At 36.5% G+C, this 16,861-nt stretch overlaps 1 protein-coding gene across 1 annotated transcript; it reads right to left on the bottom strand.

The window, feature by feature from the left end:
• Positions 1-8,430: 8,430 nt before the first annotated feature.
• LOC140451102 (uncharacterized) lies at positions 8,431-9,201 on the bottom strand. The gene has a single exon (XM_072544831.1). It carries the CDS (start codon positions 9,199-9,201, stop codon positions 8,431-8,433), a length of 771 nt encoding a protein of 256 aa, XP_072400932.1.
• Positions 9,202-16,861: the final 7,660 nt, after the last annotated feature.

Here is a 16,861-nt window from a genome sequence, read left to right as displayed (position 1 = left end):
AACGCTGCGATGAAAGCATCCGTAGACATATCGCTTACTACCTCAAGGTGTACTGCCTTCGTTGACAGACACACAAATACTGAGATGTAGCCCTTATAGCTCCTCTGTCCTCTGCCTCTCGTGGTACTTATTTTTATTGGCCCGGCATAATCTATCCCTGTGTTAGTAAAGGGATGACTCGGGTTCACTCTGTCTTTCGGTAGATCTCCCATTAATTGTTGTGCTGCTTGGCTTTTATACCTCCTGCACCTTAAACATTTTGCTAGATGATCTTTCACGGTTCTTCTGCCGTTGATTATCCAGTATTTCCTTTTTATGTACTGTAGTGTTTGTTGTAATCCGCTATGTAGATTTCTTGCGTGACTATCTGTTATAAGTAACTTTGTTAATGCACTATCCTTTGGCAAAATTATCGGATGTTTTTCTCCGTACTTTAGATTCGTGTGTCTCAGTCTTCCGGTGACTCTTAGAATTCCTTGTCTATCCAGGAATGGTACCAATGACGCTAATTTATTTTTCTTGTCTAATTGCTGTTTCTTCTCCAGCTTATTTATTTCTTGTTTGAAGTAGGCGTGCTGTGTGTGCTTTATCACCTTTAATAGCGTTTCCTCTAATTCTTGGACTGTAAGCTGACTTTGTCCATTGTCCTTCTTTTTTCTGCATTTGTCTGCAAATCTCCTACAATATGAAAGTACTCTTCTCATTCTTTCTAAATTTGAGAATCTCTCGCATATGTCCTCCTTTATCGTTGTCGTGTGCACCGTTATTTTCGTTTTGACTTCCTCCTCATTTGTCTCTGGTATTTCTTCTGATTCCTGAGTTAAAGTTTTGTTACTAGTCAGCCAAGTTGGTCCCTTCCACCATAGCTCTGCTTCTAATAATTCTGATGCGGTACTTCCACGTGAGAGGATGTCCGCTGGATTTTCCTTTGTATCTACCTTATGCCAATTTTTCGGTCCTATAACGCGTCTTATTTCCTCTACTCTGTTGGCGACGAACATTTTCCACCTTTTTGATGATCCCCTTATCCAAGCCAGGGTTATCGTTGAGTCCGACCATGCATATACCTCAATGTTTTCCCTGTTCAATGCTTGTAGGGTTTTCTTCATTAAATTTGCTAGTAGTACCGCGGCACACAGCTCGAGCCTCGGTAACGTCGTTTTCCCTTTCAATGGTGCGACTTTCGATTTTGCTATCATTAGATTCGTTTTAATTTCTGGGCCTAATACCCTTGAGTAGATTACCGCTCCATATCCTTTCATAGACGCATCTGCAAATCCATGCAGTTCTACTCTGTTTATCTTGCTTAAGTTGTTCCACCTGGGCAATGTTATTTTCTCCAGATTTACTAATTGCGCCTGGTATGTATTCCACCTGCTTTGTTGGTTGCTAGTTAATTTTTTATCCCAACTGGTCTTTTGCTCCCATAATTCCTGTATAACCATTTTCGCCTGAATTACTACAGGTGCTATCCATCCCAGTGGGTCGTATAGTTTTGCTACTTCTGACAGTACGTGTCTTTTCGTTATTTTCTTTGCCGTCGTTATCCCTATTTTGAATGTGATTATATCCTCTTTAGGTGACCAGTGTATTCCTAACGTTTTCCGTACTTCTTCTTGTTTGAATGCCTTCGAGTCTACGTTCCTCATATCCTCCGGTACGTTCTCCATTATTTTTTCTTCGTTGCTCAACCATTTTCTAAGAGTGAAACCTCCTTTTCTGAACAGTTGTATTAATTCCTTTTGGGCTGTTTCTGCTTCCTGCACTGTCTCAGCTCCTCCTAGTATATCGTCTACATACATGTTTTCTTTTACAATTTTCGATGCCAACGGGAACCTCGCTCCTTCGTCTTCTTGTAATTGTTGTATTGTTCTTAACGCTAAAAAGGGTGCTGCGGCCGTGCCGTATGTCACCGTCGTTAAGTTATACTCTTGTATGTGGTCCTTTGTGTCCTTTCTCCACAAAATTTTTTGATATTTTTGGTCTTCTTCTGCCATTCTGATTTGTCTAAACATTTTTTCCAGATCCGCTGAGTATGCTACCTTATTGGATCTCCATCGTAATAGTATATTTGTCAAGTCTTGTTGGAATTTCGGCCCTGTGTGCATAATATCATTCAGGCTTACTGCCGATGAGCTTTTGCTTGATGCATCAAACACGGCTCTTATTTTCGTTGTAGTACTGTCCTCTTTTCTCACTGGATGATGAGGTAAGTAGTACCCATCTCCCTGGTTTTCTGCTATTACCATATGACCTTGGTTTTCATAATCTTCCATGAATTGTCTGTAATTCGCTTCTAACTGTTTGTCTTTTGCAAACTTCCTTTCTAGTTGCATCAATCTGGCGAATGCTTGCTGTTTAGATTCTCCTAACTTTGCGACGTCTTCCCTAAACGGAATTTTTACTTCGTATCTCCCTTCTTCATTCCTTTTTACAGTCTGTCGATACAGTTCTTCACATTCTTGTTCTTCCACTGAGAAACTTGTATCCTGATTTACTTCTTCTAATTCCCAGAAGTTCTTTATTTGTACGTCCATTTCTTGTCTTGATATCATACAGCTTACTTTTGCTTTTATATTCTCCCTTTCTCGTGCTATTCCCGAAACTATCCATCCTAGTTTGGTGTTTTGACTCAGGAGTCCATTACTTATTCTGTGCATCCCTTCTGTCAATATGTAACTGTATTCTTTTACTCCTAGTAGTAAGTCTATCTTCCCTACCTTGTAATATCTTGGATCTGCCAGTATTGCATTTTTCTCGTTATAGTCCGGTAGAATTATATCCTTTTCCGGTAAATTCCTTGTTATCTTCGGTAGTACTAGTGCTTCTATTTCCATCTCGAAGTCACTTTCGTAATGAGTTTCGATTAAAAGTTTCATACTCCAGTTGGCTGTTTTTTCTCCTGACGAGCCTATCCCGGATATGGTCGCCTGTATGGGCTTCCTTGTTGTTCCTAGCGTCGTCGCAGCTTGTTCCGTTATAAATGCGCATTGTGACCCTTGGTCGATTAGTGCTCTCATTATGTGTGAATCTCCTTTCGCATCTCTTATGCGTACCACAGCTGTCGCTAGTAATGCTTCACCTTCCTTATGGCTTGCACAGTTTACTGAATTCTGCCCTCTTTGCTGGTCGTTGCTATTCCTAGGCCCATTGGTATCTTGTGTATTTTTTCGCCTTCCGTTATTTTGTTCTCTGGCGTTGTATGGATTATTATTTCCTCCTCTGTACCTATCAGCTTGGTACCCGTTTCTTCTATTGTTTGAATCTCTTCCATTTCTTTCTTGTGTTTGTTCTCGTTTCGTTTCATTGGAGTTTCTTTTGTTGCTTGTGTTTCCTTTTTCATAATGCAACATATGGTGGTGGTCTCCGCCACAGTGTCTGCACCTATATTGTGAATAACATTGTTTTTCTTTTTTATGTGCTAGGCAGTTTGTACACAATCCTTTTTCTTTTATCATCCTGTTCCGGTCTCTTACATTGAGTTCCTGAAATTCTCTGCAGTTCGGTACTCCGTGATCTCCGTTGCATATCACGCAATGTGTTCTTGGTTTCCTAAGAGATCCTCCTTGCTTCTCTTGTCTTTTTTCTGACTCCAGCAGTTCCAGTGTCTGAAATCTTCGCTGTAGGAATGTTTGTGTCGATTTGTACGTCGGTATCTCTCTACTGTCTCCAATGTGGTTTTCGTACAGCCTCCTAGTTTCATTGTCCCATTTCGTTATGATAATTCGGGCTATCAATGGGCTCCACGCTTCCGTGTCTGTTCCTAACCCTCCTATGGCTTCCAGACTTTCGTGGAAGGTGTCATGTAGTGATTTCAATGCTCTAGCAGAAGATTCCTTTACTTCCTGCGCTAGTAGCATCCTGTCTATTAATTTAAACAATATCATCCTTGGGTTCTCATACCTATCTTTTAGCATGTTCCAGGCCACTTCGTAGTTGGCCTCGGATATGTTTAAGTGTTGTATCATTCTGTTGGCTTCCCCTCTTACTTGAGTTTTTAGGTACTGCATTTTTTCTGCGTTTGATAACTGGTCGTTTTCATGTATTACTTTAGTAAACAGATCGTGGAAAGTTCTCCACGTTTCATATCTGCCTTCATACACAGGGATTTTTACCTGCGGCAATGTCACACCGTCCCTCCTCTGTGTGCTTTCTGGCCGTTGCATTCCTGGCCTTATTTTCTTTAAAACTTCCCTGACTTTCCTCTTTAGATGATTTATTCTCTCTACTTCTCCAATATCTGTAGCGTCCAGTTCCTCATTTACTGCTGCTTCAATCATTAGTGTATTCACCTTTTCCATGTATTCTCTTAACTCTGACTGCAATTCTTCATCCTCCTGCAAGTCTTGTTCATTTTCTGGCCGTAATAATTCCTCGATTCTTTGTTTTCTTATCTGTATCTCCTTTACTTTCGGTGCTTTTCCTCTTTTCAGCACCCTTCCATATTCTTCCAACAGGGTTTTCCCCTCAATGTATGTCTTAAATACCTGATCATAGTATTTTGTTTCAAAATATTTTTCTTTCGTTATACCCCCTTCTAGCAGCTTTTCGTGGTTATTTAAAAATTTTGCCCAATATTCTTCTAATTTTTCCTGTCTATCCCGGATGTATTGTTGATTTTTCCGAGATTGGGAATCCTTTTTTGTATTTGAAACGAGTTTCACTATTTCTGTTCCTATTTCCGCTTGCTTAACGTATAGACTCTCCATGATTATTTTAAAAATTTTTACATTCAGCGGTAAATATATTAGACAATACTAAATGTACGTTATGTATTAAATAAGTATACCTGTATTATAACACTTTCTTTTCTATCGGAATGTGCAATTTAGCGAAATATGAGTTTGACCTTGCCTGCTGTGCTATTCTTTGCATTGAGGTAGGTCAAGATGTAATCCACACACTCTTATAATGATATATATACATATATATATATATATATATATATATATATATATATATATATATATATATATATATATATATATTGTTATCAAAATAAATGAAATTATTTGCTACGTAATTATTTTAATTTTTCGAAATAAAATATTTAATTGTAATTAAAAGCAAGCTATATGTATGAACGTTTCTTTTTTTCAAATTGTCATACAAAATTACTGTTTAGTTAATTATAGTTGTGAATGACGTTTATTTTTGTTTTATCAATTCTCTGTATTATTAAAATGGTATGCATTCTAAAGTACATTATTATACGATTGATAGAGTGGAGATTGTTGTTCTAAATTGTTAAATTGTAATAAAAAAAAAACTTGTTAAATTGTAAGATTGTAAAAGTTGGAAGATTTTGTAATTATTCAAAAACTTACGGTTTTTTGTGTTCTTAGACGTTGAGGATCCCTCGCTTCTGGTGGGTTCTGCAATCGGTCCTGTCCTTTGGCTGCTCTGCGGCTCTAGTATGGCTCTCGGCTTTGGTACTGCTCTCGGCTCTAATATGGCTCTCGGCTTTGGTACTGCTCTCGGCTCTAGTATGGCTCTCGGCTTTGGTACTGCTCTCGGCTCTAGTATGGCTCTCGGATTTGGTACTGCTCTCGGCTCTAGTATGGCTCTCGGCTTTGGTACCGCTCTCGGCTCTAGTATGGCTCTCGGCTTTGGTACTGCTCTCGGCTCTGGTACCGCTCTCGGCTCTAGTATGGCTCTCGGCTTTGGTACCGCTCTCGGCTCTAGTATGGCTCTCGGCTTTGGTACCGCTCTCGGCTCTAGTACCGCTCTCGGCTCTAGTATGGCTCTCGGCTTTGGTACTGCTCTCGGCTCTGGTACTGCTCTCGGCTCTAGTATGGCTCTTGGCTTTGGTACTGCTCTCGTTCTCCCGGGTCTAGTGGTCTCTCTCTGCTACTGAGGGTGTTGCTGGCGTGGACTGTATAGGCTCTCTCAAACTTCCTTGAAGTATTCTGTTTCTCGATAGGACCATGAACAAATTCCCCTTCATTGGCTCAGTGAAGATGTTCGTTCTGTTGTAATGGAAACACCAAATAATAGTAGCAGAGTTTATTGTTGAGACGTACACTATGGGTGTAGACCCGGGATTACTTTGAGTAGAGACTGATGAAGTTGATCGTTGAAGACTATATGTTCGTTGAGTGAATATTGATTGAATGCTTCTCTAGTCAAGAGATATTAGTTTTATATAAATTCTATTTGGGTCAATATTTTTCGCGTACCTAGCGTGATATGTGTATTTAATTTATGTAAATTGTTTAACTTTGTCAGTACTTTTGACTGATGTCCAAATTATTATTTATAATTGACCAAATGTGTATGTAACCTAATTAACTACGTGTGTGTATTTAATAACAAATAGATTCATTCGGTCTACTGGGTGATAAAATTATACTGTCCAATTTCGGATATGAATTATGAAGATTTGATATTGGACACACGGTCCAAACCCGGAAGACGAATAAACTATAATTCTGACTCTGGCCGTGGAAGCCTACGATTTCATCAGTTTCCCATTTAGTGATATCCAAATTTTTGAAAGGGTTCTTGCTCATTTTGACCCAACTTTACCACTAATATTAGCTGCAGATGCTAGTCCATATGCTGTGGAGGCAGTACTTTCTCCATCTACCCTGATGGAACCGAGCGCCCTATTCAATTTGCTTCCCAGATGCTGAGTGAGGAACAACAAAAATATGCGCAAATTGACAAAGAGGCTTATGGTATAATTTATGGAGTAAAAAAAATCTACTATTATCTATTTGGTAGACCTTTTACATTACTGGTTGATAATCAACGACTAATACAAATTTTGTCACTTTCAAAAAGTTTGCCTACACTTACAACGACAAGAATGCAACATTATGCATTATTTTTGCAAAGTTTTCAATACAAGATAAAATACAAAAATACTAAAGCGCATTTAAATGCAGATTCTTTATCTAGACTACCAGCAGCCAATATTTCAAATGTAATTTATGATGTTGCGGATAAATTCGAAATTATGCAAATTGAAACCCTACTCGTTACAGTAGAAGAAATAACAAAAGCAAGACAAACTGATACACATTTACGTAACTTACTACAAGTACTAAAACGAGGCATAAATATTGAACCTTCACAACGATTTTATATACCCCAAATAGAATTTACAGTACAGATAATAGAGTTTTTGTATCTTACGGAACGACTGTGTTATAATACTAGGGAGCCTTTGAAACAGAATATTACAGGAAGTACATACTGCTCATTTTGGGGTAGTGAAGATGAAATCTCTTGCACGAAGCCACTGTTGGTGGCCAGGTATTACTAAAGACATTGAAATACTGTGCAAAAACTATTCTGTTTGCAATGAACACAAAAATAACCCTAGTAAAGCACCAGTCCACCCATGGCAGACACCTACAGCACCATTTGAACGTGTCCATATAGATTTTGCAGGACCTTTTATGAATATAATTTTTTAATACTTGTAGATGCATATACTTGGTGGCCTGAAGTACATATAGTAAATGATATGACAAGTAAAACTGCAATAAATGTCCTAAGGAAGATCTTCACAACTTTCGGGATTCCATTTTACTTAGTATCAGATAAAGCCCAAACTTTTGTTTCATATGAATTCAAAAGATTTTTGAATGAAAATGGTGTTTTACATCAATTAAGTGCACCATATCATCCTGTACATATGTACAAACTGTCAAGCAATCTCTGCGTAACCTGAATTTTAGTACAGGTGATAAAGAGCTAAAGTTAAATAAATTTCTATTTCAATATAGAATTACACCTTGAATTTTAGTACAGGTAATGGAGGGATGCCGGTTTTCAACATTCCTTCAGGGAGAGTCTTGTATGCTAACAGTGTCTCTTTCAGCGGTTTGTACTTGCTGTAAGTCCAATTGTTCCGCTAGCCTTCGAATACTCAGTAATAGAAACTTAAATGGACTCTTAAATGTGATTTAGTCTGGCCTGTTGAATAGATTGATAGGGTGAAATAAAATAATAACTTGTTTAGCTAGAACTGTAATTGAAAAAGGACAAGAAATAGAAACTTATAAACTGTGAGTGAATAACTAATCGTAAGGAACCTAATTAGAAAATTACAGTTTACGAACGAAAACACCATAACACTTCACATTACGGGTTCCCGATATATTGCGTAACTTGCGATTGCGAACGTGGAGAAAAACTCTCCGAAACTTGAAAAATAGGTCTAAGCCCTACGACGATCGCTAATTCACTGGCTTCCCCTAGCCCCTCCGAAATACTTGGCTATGCATTTTGAAGGATTTACCGGTTTAAGGTCAATATGGGCGGAGATTAACATTCTAAAAAATAAGTCAATGCAGACAAGGGATTTATTTAGGTAACCGATGCGGCGGAAATATTTTTATTTGTTTTGAAATAGAATAATTTGGTTGGAGATTATTGTTCTCCAACATTCCCCCCGGCGTTAGAGCCTTGTGGTCTAACCTACTCTTCTTTATCTTGCCTAGGGAGAACCGAAATTTTAGAGATTGCCCTTGTAAATTGACCATTGATGGTCTTTAACTTGACCACTCTGACTTTGCCATCTTGACCGGGCATTGTATCAACTACCCGTGCTAGCGGCCATTTTAGAGGAGGTACATCGTCCTCTCTCAGAAGAACTAAGTCATTGACTTTTATGTTATCCCTTGGTCGGGACCATTTTGGAGAGTTTTGTAAGCGGTTTAAGTAGTCAACAGACCACTTTTTCCAGAAACTTTGTTGTACTTTTGCAATTTGTTGAAACACGGATAGTTTATTTTCCGGGATTTTTTCTAAGTTTTGCTCAGGATGCGCAGTCAGGCTGGAGCCTATTATAAAGTGCCCAGGACTGAGAAAAGTGTAATCAGAAGGGTCACTGGACATGGCACAGATAGGCCTTGAATTCATCACAGCTTCAATTTGAACCATGAAAGTATAAAACTGTTCGAAAGTGAAAGAAGAACAGCCTATTAGTCTACGCATATGATATTTAGCGCTTTTTACTGAAGCTTCCCAGATCCCAGCCCAATGAGGAGATATAGGGGGAATAAACTTCCATGAGATTTGATTTTCAGACAGATATTCCACCAGATTTGCACCAGAAAAACATGTGGCATTGTCACTGTAAATGACGGTTGGGTTACCACGTCGGGAGATGAACCTTTTGAGTGTTAATAGAAAGGAAGAAGTTGTTAGATCAGAAACAACCTCAATGTGCACAGCTTTGGTCACCATGTGTATGCCTTGAAAATGGCTATGTATGCCTTGACTTTTGGCGCTTTTCGGAGTGAAGAAGATTTTAACAGAAAGGGTCCACCATAATCTACACCTATTTTTTGAAAAGGTCTTGTTGTAATGGACAACCTATCTTCAGGTAAGTTACCCATTAGCTGTTGTGCAGGAGTGCACGAAAATCGGAAACATGTGGTGCAGTTGCGAATAATTCGTTTTGCTTCCTTTAGACCATTGAGAGGCCAGAATTTCAACCGAAGGTTTGAGAGAACTGTTTGAGCACCAGCATGTCCCAATCTGATATGCTCATTTTTGATAATAAGATTGACGGTATGATTCTTGGATGGAAGTAGTATCGGATGTTTTTGCAAATAGTCTATGTCGGGACAGTTTGTAAGTCTGCCTCCAACTCTGAGAAAACTAGAAGAATCTACAAATGGTTTTAGTGAAACGATGTTTTTATTTGAAATAAATTTGTTATTTTTAAGCTCGGCAATTTCTTTTGAGAATGCATCACCCTGAATTTGTTTGATGATGAAATCCATAGCATAATTTAACTCCGGCACAGAAAGGGGTTCAGAAATTTTTTGTTTTTTACAATTAGAAATAAACCGAAATACGTACGCTACTGTACGTTTTAAGCGTGAAATATTTGAGAAACGTGAAAAAATTCTCATCCAGAAGTTTTCTACGTTAGAATTTACCACGAGGCTTATTTTTCGTTCCTCGGGCAGGTTTTCGAGAACTTTGTCATTTGCTAGATTGGAAACATTGAAATTTTTATCTCGTAAGCATTTAGGGCCTTGCCACCAGAAATCGCTATTGAGAATTTCAGAACCAGACATTCCTCGAGAAAGAAGGTCTGCGGCATTTTGTGCAGACTTTATGTGAAGCCATGTAAAGTTTTGAGTCAACTCTTGGACAAGTGCTACCCGGTGAGCCACGAAAACCGACCACCGACTTGGGTGACTTTTACACCACGACAGAGCTACCTGGGAGTCTGACCAGAGGATGACTGAATGAAATTTTACAGGTTGATTTTCAAAGATAGAAATTATTTTTGAAACAAGTTTTGAAAGGAGAACCATTGCGCACAGCTCAAGCCTAGGAAGTGTTACCGTCTTTAACGGAGTTATCCTTGATTTGGAAGAAACTAATGCACAGGATATGGTCTCATCGGCATAGAAAGTTCTCAGGTATACGCATGCGCCATAAGCTGCCAAGCTGCTGTCTGAAAATCCATGAAGCTCAACCTTTAGAATTACTTTTTCAGAAAAGTAGAAACGGGGAATTTTTAAATTGTGACAAGTCCTGTAGAAACTTGTTCCAATCGTTTAGAATATTTTTGTCCCAGTGAATTTTTTGCAGATAAAGTTTCTGCATAAGCATTTTGCCTTTAACAATGAATGGATTGATGAGACCCAGAGGGTCGAAACATTGTGCTAATGCAGACAGGATTTTTCTTTTTGTTACTGGGGGGCAGAAATTATTTTCGGGGACGGATATTGTTATTTGGTCTTCCGCAGGGTCCCATTTTAGGCCTAGAACTTTGCTAGAAGTAGAATCGAAATTTAGGTCATATTCCTGAGTAGTATTTTTTGAATGTTTTGGATTGATTTTTTGTAGGAATATGGATGAATTTGAATGAAATTTATGTAAAGTAAAACCACGGCGGTTTAGAACAGAATTTAATTGCTGAAGTATTTCGAGCAATTCTTCAATATTATTTGACCCACATAAACCATTATCTACGTAGAATTGGGTTTCGAGAAAATGTGAGGCCAATGGGAATTGAATTTTATTTTTATTTGAAATCTCTTGCAAGACTCTCGTCACAAGAAATGGGGCGCTGTTCGTCCCGTATGTAACAGTATTAAGTTGAATACATTTTATAGAATCGTGGGTATAGTCCCTCCACAGAATATTTTGTAGAAAGCGTTGATCTTTGTTGATCCACGTCTGTCGAAACATTTTTTGAATATCACCGGAAAATATGAATTTGTATTGCCTGAAACGAACCAGAATATCGAATAGATCAGGTTGCACCTGATACCCTTTTAATGAAATATCGTTCAGACTTTTTCCTGTAGAGCTTTTACAACTAGCATTCATGACGACACGCAAAGTTGTACTTTTATTTTGTTCGTTGATGACACACAAATGTGGAATAAAATATTTTTTGTCCGAATTTTCATTCACGAACGAAAGCGGTACATATTCAGCATGCCCTGAAGAAATATATGTGTCAATGAAGTTTTTGTACTCGAAAAATAATTTTTTATCTTTTTGGAATTTATTTTCGAGCGAGAGAAAACGCCGTTTGGCTATGGAAAATGAATCACCCAGTAATTGGTGTTCTTGTGCACTTTTTAATGGAATATCTACTTCAAAGCGTCCATTTTTAAGGATCCTTGTTGTAGTTTGGAATATTTGTTCGGCCAGCTCGTCAGCTTCCGACAGAATAGGTTTTTGAGAAAGTTCTTCCATGTTTCAAAATTTTGTGAGCAACTCGTCCGTGCTACACGTAGAAAGTAGAGCAACCTCTCCAGAAACATTGTTTGCTACTGTGGGTGCCGTCAAGTGAGGAGCTATCACGCCGGCAATTAGGTACCCCAGATGCGAAGCCTGCAAGATTGGAAGCCTGGGGCCAAGAGGAATTATTTCCGGAAGAATTAGGTCGTAGTACAAATCTGCCCCAACCAAGATGTCTATTTGACTAGGTTTGTGAAAGGAATCATCGGCGAGAAAAACGTCCCCTGGAATTGGTAACTTTTTTGTAAGAATGCGGAACTGTGGAAGATTGCAAGTAATATTTTTTAAGATAGCACATGAAATTTTGAAAGACTTTTTATTATAGTTAGAATGCAATTTTATGTTGACCATCTTTTTTGAAACCGAATTATTTTGGCCTATGCCAGAGATATTTAGAGAAATGTCATACGGGTTATAACCCAGCCTATCAGCGAGACACCGGGTACGAAAGCTATTCTGACTTCCTGTATCGAGTAACAATCGGGCCGTTAAAGGATTCCCGTTTTTGTCGAAAATGGTGACTTTGGCTGTAGCGAGAAGTATGATTAAATTTTTTACGGACAAAGCAGAAAAAGAATTTGTAAAAGGTTCTTGCCCTTGAACCGAAGGACCTTGAAAACTTGAATTAGACGAATGCTCGCGTTCGTAATTGTTTGAATTTGTAGAAGTTGACGGACTTTCATTGTTATGAGTCGTAGAAAAAGTATAATTTTTACCCGAAATGTGAAGAACAGTGTTATGGCGCTTTTTACATATGGTGCATCCATGTTTTGAGGAGCAGTTTTTAGAATTATGCCTACCTAACCAGTTTACGCAGAGACCTTTTGAATTTACGAATTTAATTTTGTCATCATGCTGAATGTTTTTGAAAAATTGACATTTATAAATTTTATGTCCTTGTTTTTTGCAGTAAATACAATAAAAGTCAGAAACTAAATTATTTGAAATATTATTTTTATTTGAATGCTCTGATGTATTATTACTGTATGCATGATGTGAAACTTTTACGTTTTTGGTTTGCCTAGGATTTGTATTTTCCAGACTTTCCAGAACAATGCACCTTTTTTCTAGAAATTTAAGAAAATCATCTAAATTTGGTACATCTGTATGATTTCGCTCAGTTTCAAAAAGTCTCCTTGTTGAAAAGTCTAATTTGCTTTGTAGCAGAAAAACTAAAATTATATCAATGAGCTCTGAACTTGAAAATTGCAAATTTTTTAGCAGTTGCATATTTGTTGTTACAGTTGTTAGAAAATTTCTGAGAATCTGCGGTGAGCTGTTTCTCAGTGTAGGAATGTCTAGAATTTCTGTTAAATAAGAATTTATGATTGTAACCTTATTTTGATAGCGGTTTTTTAGAACATCCAAAGCAATTGAAAAATTTTCATTGGTGACTTTCAAAGAATCCACCAACTTTAGAGAATCACCCTGTAGGTAACTTTTTAAGTAAAGAAATCTTTGGATATCAGAAAGGGACTGATTTTTTATTATCAGTGTGTCGAATAGTTCATAGAAGCTTTCAAAATCACTTACGTGTCCAGAAAATTTGTTTATACTGATTTCTGGGAGTTTTACGGCCATTTGTTTATTAGCGCTCCCTATATTGGTAATTTCCAATGATTTAATCGAGTTTTGAATTTTTGAAAGCGTCGCAAAATAATTTTCTTCAAACAAAGCACGATCAGACTCTTGAGAATCGTCCAGGAATTCAATTTCATCCTGTACGCTGTTGAAGTCAGAGAAAAGGTCTTTTAACCTATCTTCTCGTGTTTTGAATGAGAAAATATCTTTTTCTCGTTGTGGTTTATTTCGAGTCGTGGTTTATTTCTAGCCACGCTTGAATTCTACCAACAGAAGCTAGTATAGACTGCTTCTTTTTTGTTAATTTATTTAAACCTTTATTGCTCATTGTAATAACTTTAATTTGTTTATTTTTAAATGAAATTATTATTTATTTTTGAATTAATTAATTCTGAATTATTAATTTTGAATTTTAACAAGCATGCAATAACCTAAACTAAAAATTTAACCCTGAATAGTTCTTTAACAAAGTTTAACTTTATAAGAACACTAATTTGCACTAGATTTTTGAAATAACTTTTTAAATTTATATAAAAAAGTTTGATTTGTACGTCACCCCTGGGTTCTTAGTACTTAAATGTGGGCTGCCTATCCCTCTCTGGAATCAGCTAGTCCTGGAACAGCATTTCTTTAAGTAATCACTGGTTTTCTTTAAACTATCACTGTTTTGTTTTGTTTATCGAATGTTTGTTTGTCCGTAGAATAAACAACGCACTCACTACGTCTCTAGGAATTATTGTCTACCGACGAGAATATCCAAAACACACGAAACTTTTACCAAAGTGTCTTTTTGAAAGCACAGAATTACAGAAACTTAAATTGAACGTTTTTAGGCCAGAAAGTCGGCTAGTAGGATCAAAATCCGGCTCGAAGTGAATAAATGGAGGGATGCCGGTTTTCAACATCCCTTCAGGGAGAGTCTTGTATGCTAACAGTGTCTCTTTCAGCGGTTTGTACTTGCTGTAAGTCCAATTGTTCCGCTAGCCTTCGAATACTCAGTAATAGAAACTTAAATGGACTCTTAAATGTGATTTAGTCTGGCCTGTTGAATAGATTGATAGGGTGAAATAAAACAATAATTTGTTTAGCTAGAACTGTAATTGAAAAAGGACAAGAAATAGAAACTTATAAACTGTGCGTGAATAACTAATCGTAAGGAACCTAATTAGAAAATTACAGTTTACGAACGAAAACACCATAACACTTCACATTACGGGTTCCCGATATATTGCGTAACTTGCGTTCCGAAACTTGAAAAATATGTCTAAGCCCTACGACGATCGCTAATTCACTGGCTTCCCCTAGCCCCTCCGAAATACTTGGCTATGCATTTTGAAGGATCTACCGGTTTAAGGTCAATATGGGCGGAGATTAACATTCTAAGAAATAAGTCAATGCAGACAAGGGATTTATTTAGGTAACCGATGCGGCGGAAATATTTTTATTTGTTTTGAAATAGAATTATTTGGTTGGAGATTATTGTTCTCCAACAGGTGATAAAGAGCTAAAGTTAAATAAATTTCTATTTCAATATAGAATTACACCTAATACTACTACAGGCTTAAGTCCTTCAACCCTTATGTTTGGTAGAGTGATACGGTCAAGGTTAGATACTTTTAAACCAAAAGTTGTTTGTGACAAAGCTCAAGATGATAGTTACAGGGTTTTAAATGAGGGGGAAAGAGTGGAAGCTAGAGATTACATACATACAAACAAACGGAGATTTGGACGGGTAGTAGAAAAACTGGGAAAGCTGCACTATATAATCAAATTAGATGATGGCCAGTATTGGAAACGACACATTGGCCGGTTAAGAGCTATAGGGGAGAATACACCATTACAGTCTGAAAATAATGTTATGCCTTATGTGCGCCGTTCCAAAAGAACAATAGTAGCACCAAAAAGGTTAGATTTATAATGGTACCATAGTATTACATTTTATTGGGGGAGAGTGTTATATCTTCTAAAACATTACAAACTGCTGTTCTGGCCTACACCTACGGAACACACCAAATGTCATAAAAGCACATGCTGTCATTTTTCTGCGGGGGAGTTAACCTATATTCATTGTACTACATTATTGATCAAAATAATATAAGATGTAATTTATAAAGTACATTCATTTCAATCCTGAAGACATCAACCAAGATAGTCAAGATATCTACAAAGTGTGTACGGACACAACAGTAATCATAGACGGTATGCGAGACAAAGTTTATTAAAAGCATGAAGTTATGTTTATCTTCTAGCAATTTATCTTTAGATTCATTGCTTTCCAAAAAATTCTTGAATGTTATATACCAACGTTTGAATTCTTTCGTGGAAGCTTGACAGTTTGGATCAGCCTCTAGTTTATCTGGTCTAAAATTCTTCTCCATTGTAAATTTATGCGAATAAAATTGTCGTAAAATACCTTTTGCAGAATCAGGCTTTTATTCACATAAAATTTGACATAAGAATGACAAAACAATTATTTAAACACTGACAAGTTCTTGTCACAACAGTAAGAATGCTAAATTATACTACACTTGGCTTGTATTATTAATATTTCTTGTAACACATATATTTATTAATATATAATTTTTTTAGCCATTTTGGCATTTTAATGTAATGGAAAATAAATATAACCTCAACATAACAAGAAAACCCAAAAAATATACGAAAAATATATATTATCGTATAGGATAAGGATTTTTCTTGTTATTTTAGGATTGTAAATTTTTCAATAATGAAACAAAAAATTATGTTAATCTAGCACAATACGTCAAAAATAACATTGAGGAAAAATTTAAAAATCTAAACATACATACAAAATTGCAAAGAAATAAAAGAGGTATAATCAATGGGTTCGGTTTAATTATTAAAGCTGTAACAGGAAATTTAGATGCTGAAGATGGCGAAAAAATTAACTCAATACTAGAACACTTAAAGACGAATGAAGCAAACTTGCAAAGCCAAATCAATAACCAGTATTCGCTGAGTCACGAGATTATCAATAATTTTAATGAAACAATTCAAAACATACGAGAAAGTGAAATTAATTTAAAATAAAAAATTTTCGCAATAAAAATATAGTAGACTTCCAAACAAATCTTGAAAACGTCAATTATTCAAAAGACATGTTTAACGAAACTATAATAACATACAACCTAACACTCAATACAATGGAAAATGTTCAAAATTCTATTACATTTTGCAAACTAAAAACACTACATCCTAGCATTATTAAGTCTAGTGAATTATATAACGAACTCCAAAAAATTTCATCACATTATAAAACACAACTACCCTTTGAAGTAAAATATGAAAACATTTTAGATTTCGAAGCTATTTTACAAATAACATGTAAAATAGAAAAGAACCAAATACACAATATTTTCTGTTAATTCCTATTAATTATGAATCTAATTTCGACTTTTATAAATTATTACCAATACCAACAAAAAGTAAATCAGAATTTATTATCATGTTACCAAACTCCCGAAGGTCCTTTTTAAAAAGGTCCTTTTAAAGGTGCAACTAACAGAGTTACAGCACTTTATTTAATATA

Source organism: Diabrotica undecimpunctata, chromosome 9 (genome assembly GCF_040954645.1).
Source record: "Diabrotica undecimpunctata isolate CICGRU chromosome 9, icDiaUnde3, whole genome shotgun sequence".
Lineage (NCBI taxonomy): Eukaryota > Metazoa > Arthropoda > Insecta > Coleoptera > Chrysomelidae > Diabrotica > Diabrotica undecimpunctata.
This window is presented reverse-complemented; position numbering and strand designations above follow the sequence as displayed.

Coding starts and splice junctions, on each gene's coding strand:
- LOC140451102 (XM_072544831.1), bottom strand. CDS start 9,201: ATGGTGACCAAAGCTGTGCACATTGAGGTTGTTTCTGATCTAACAACT.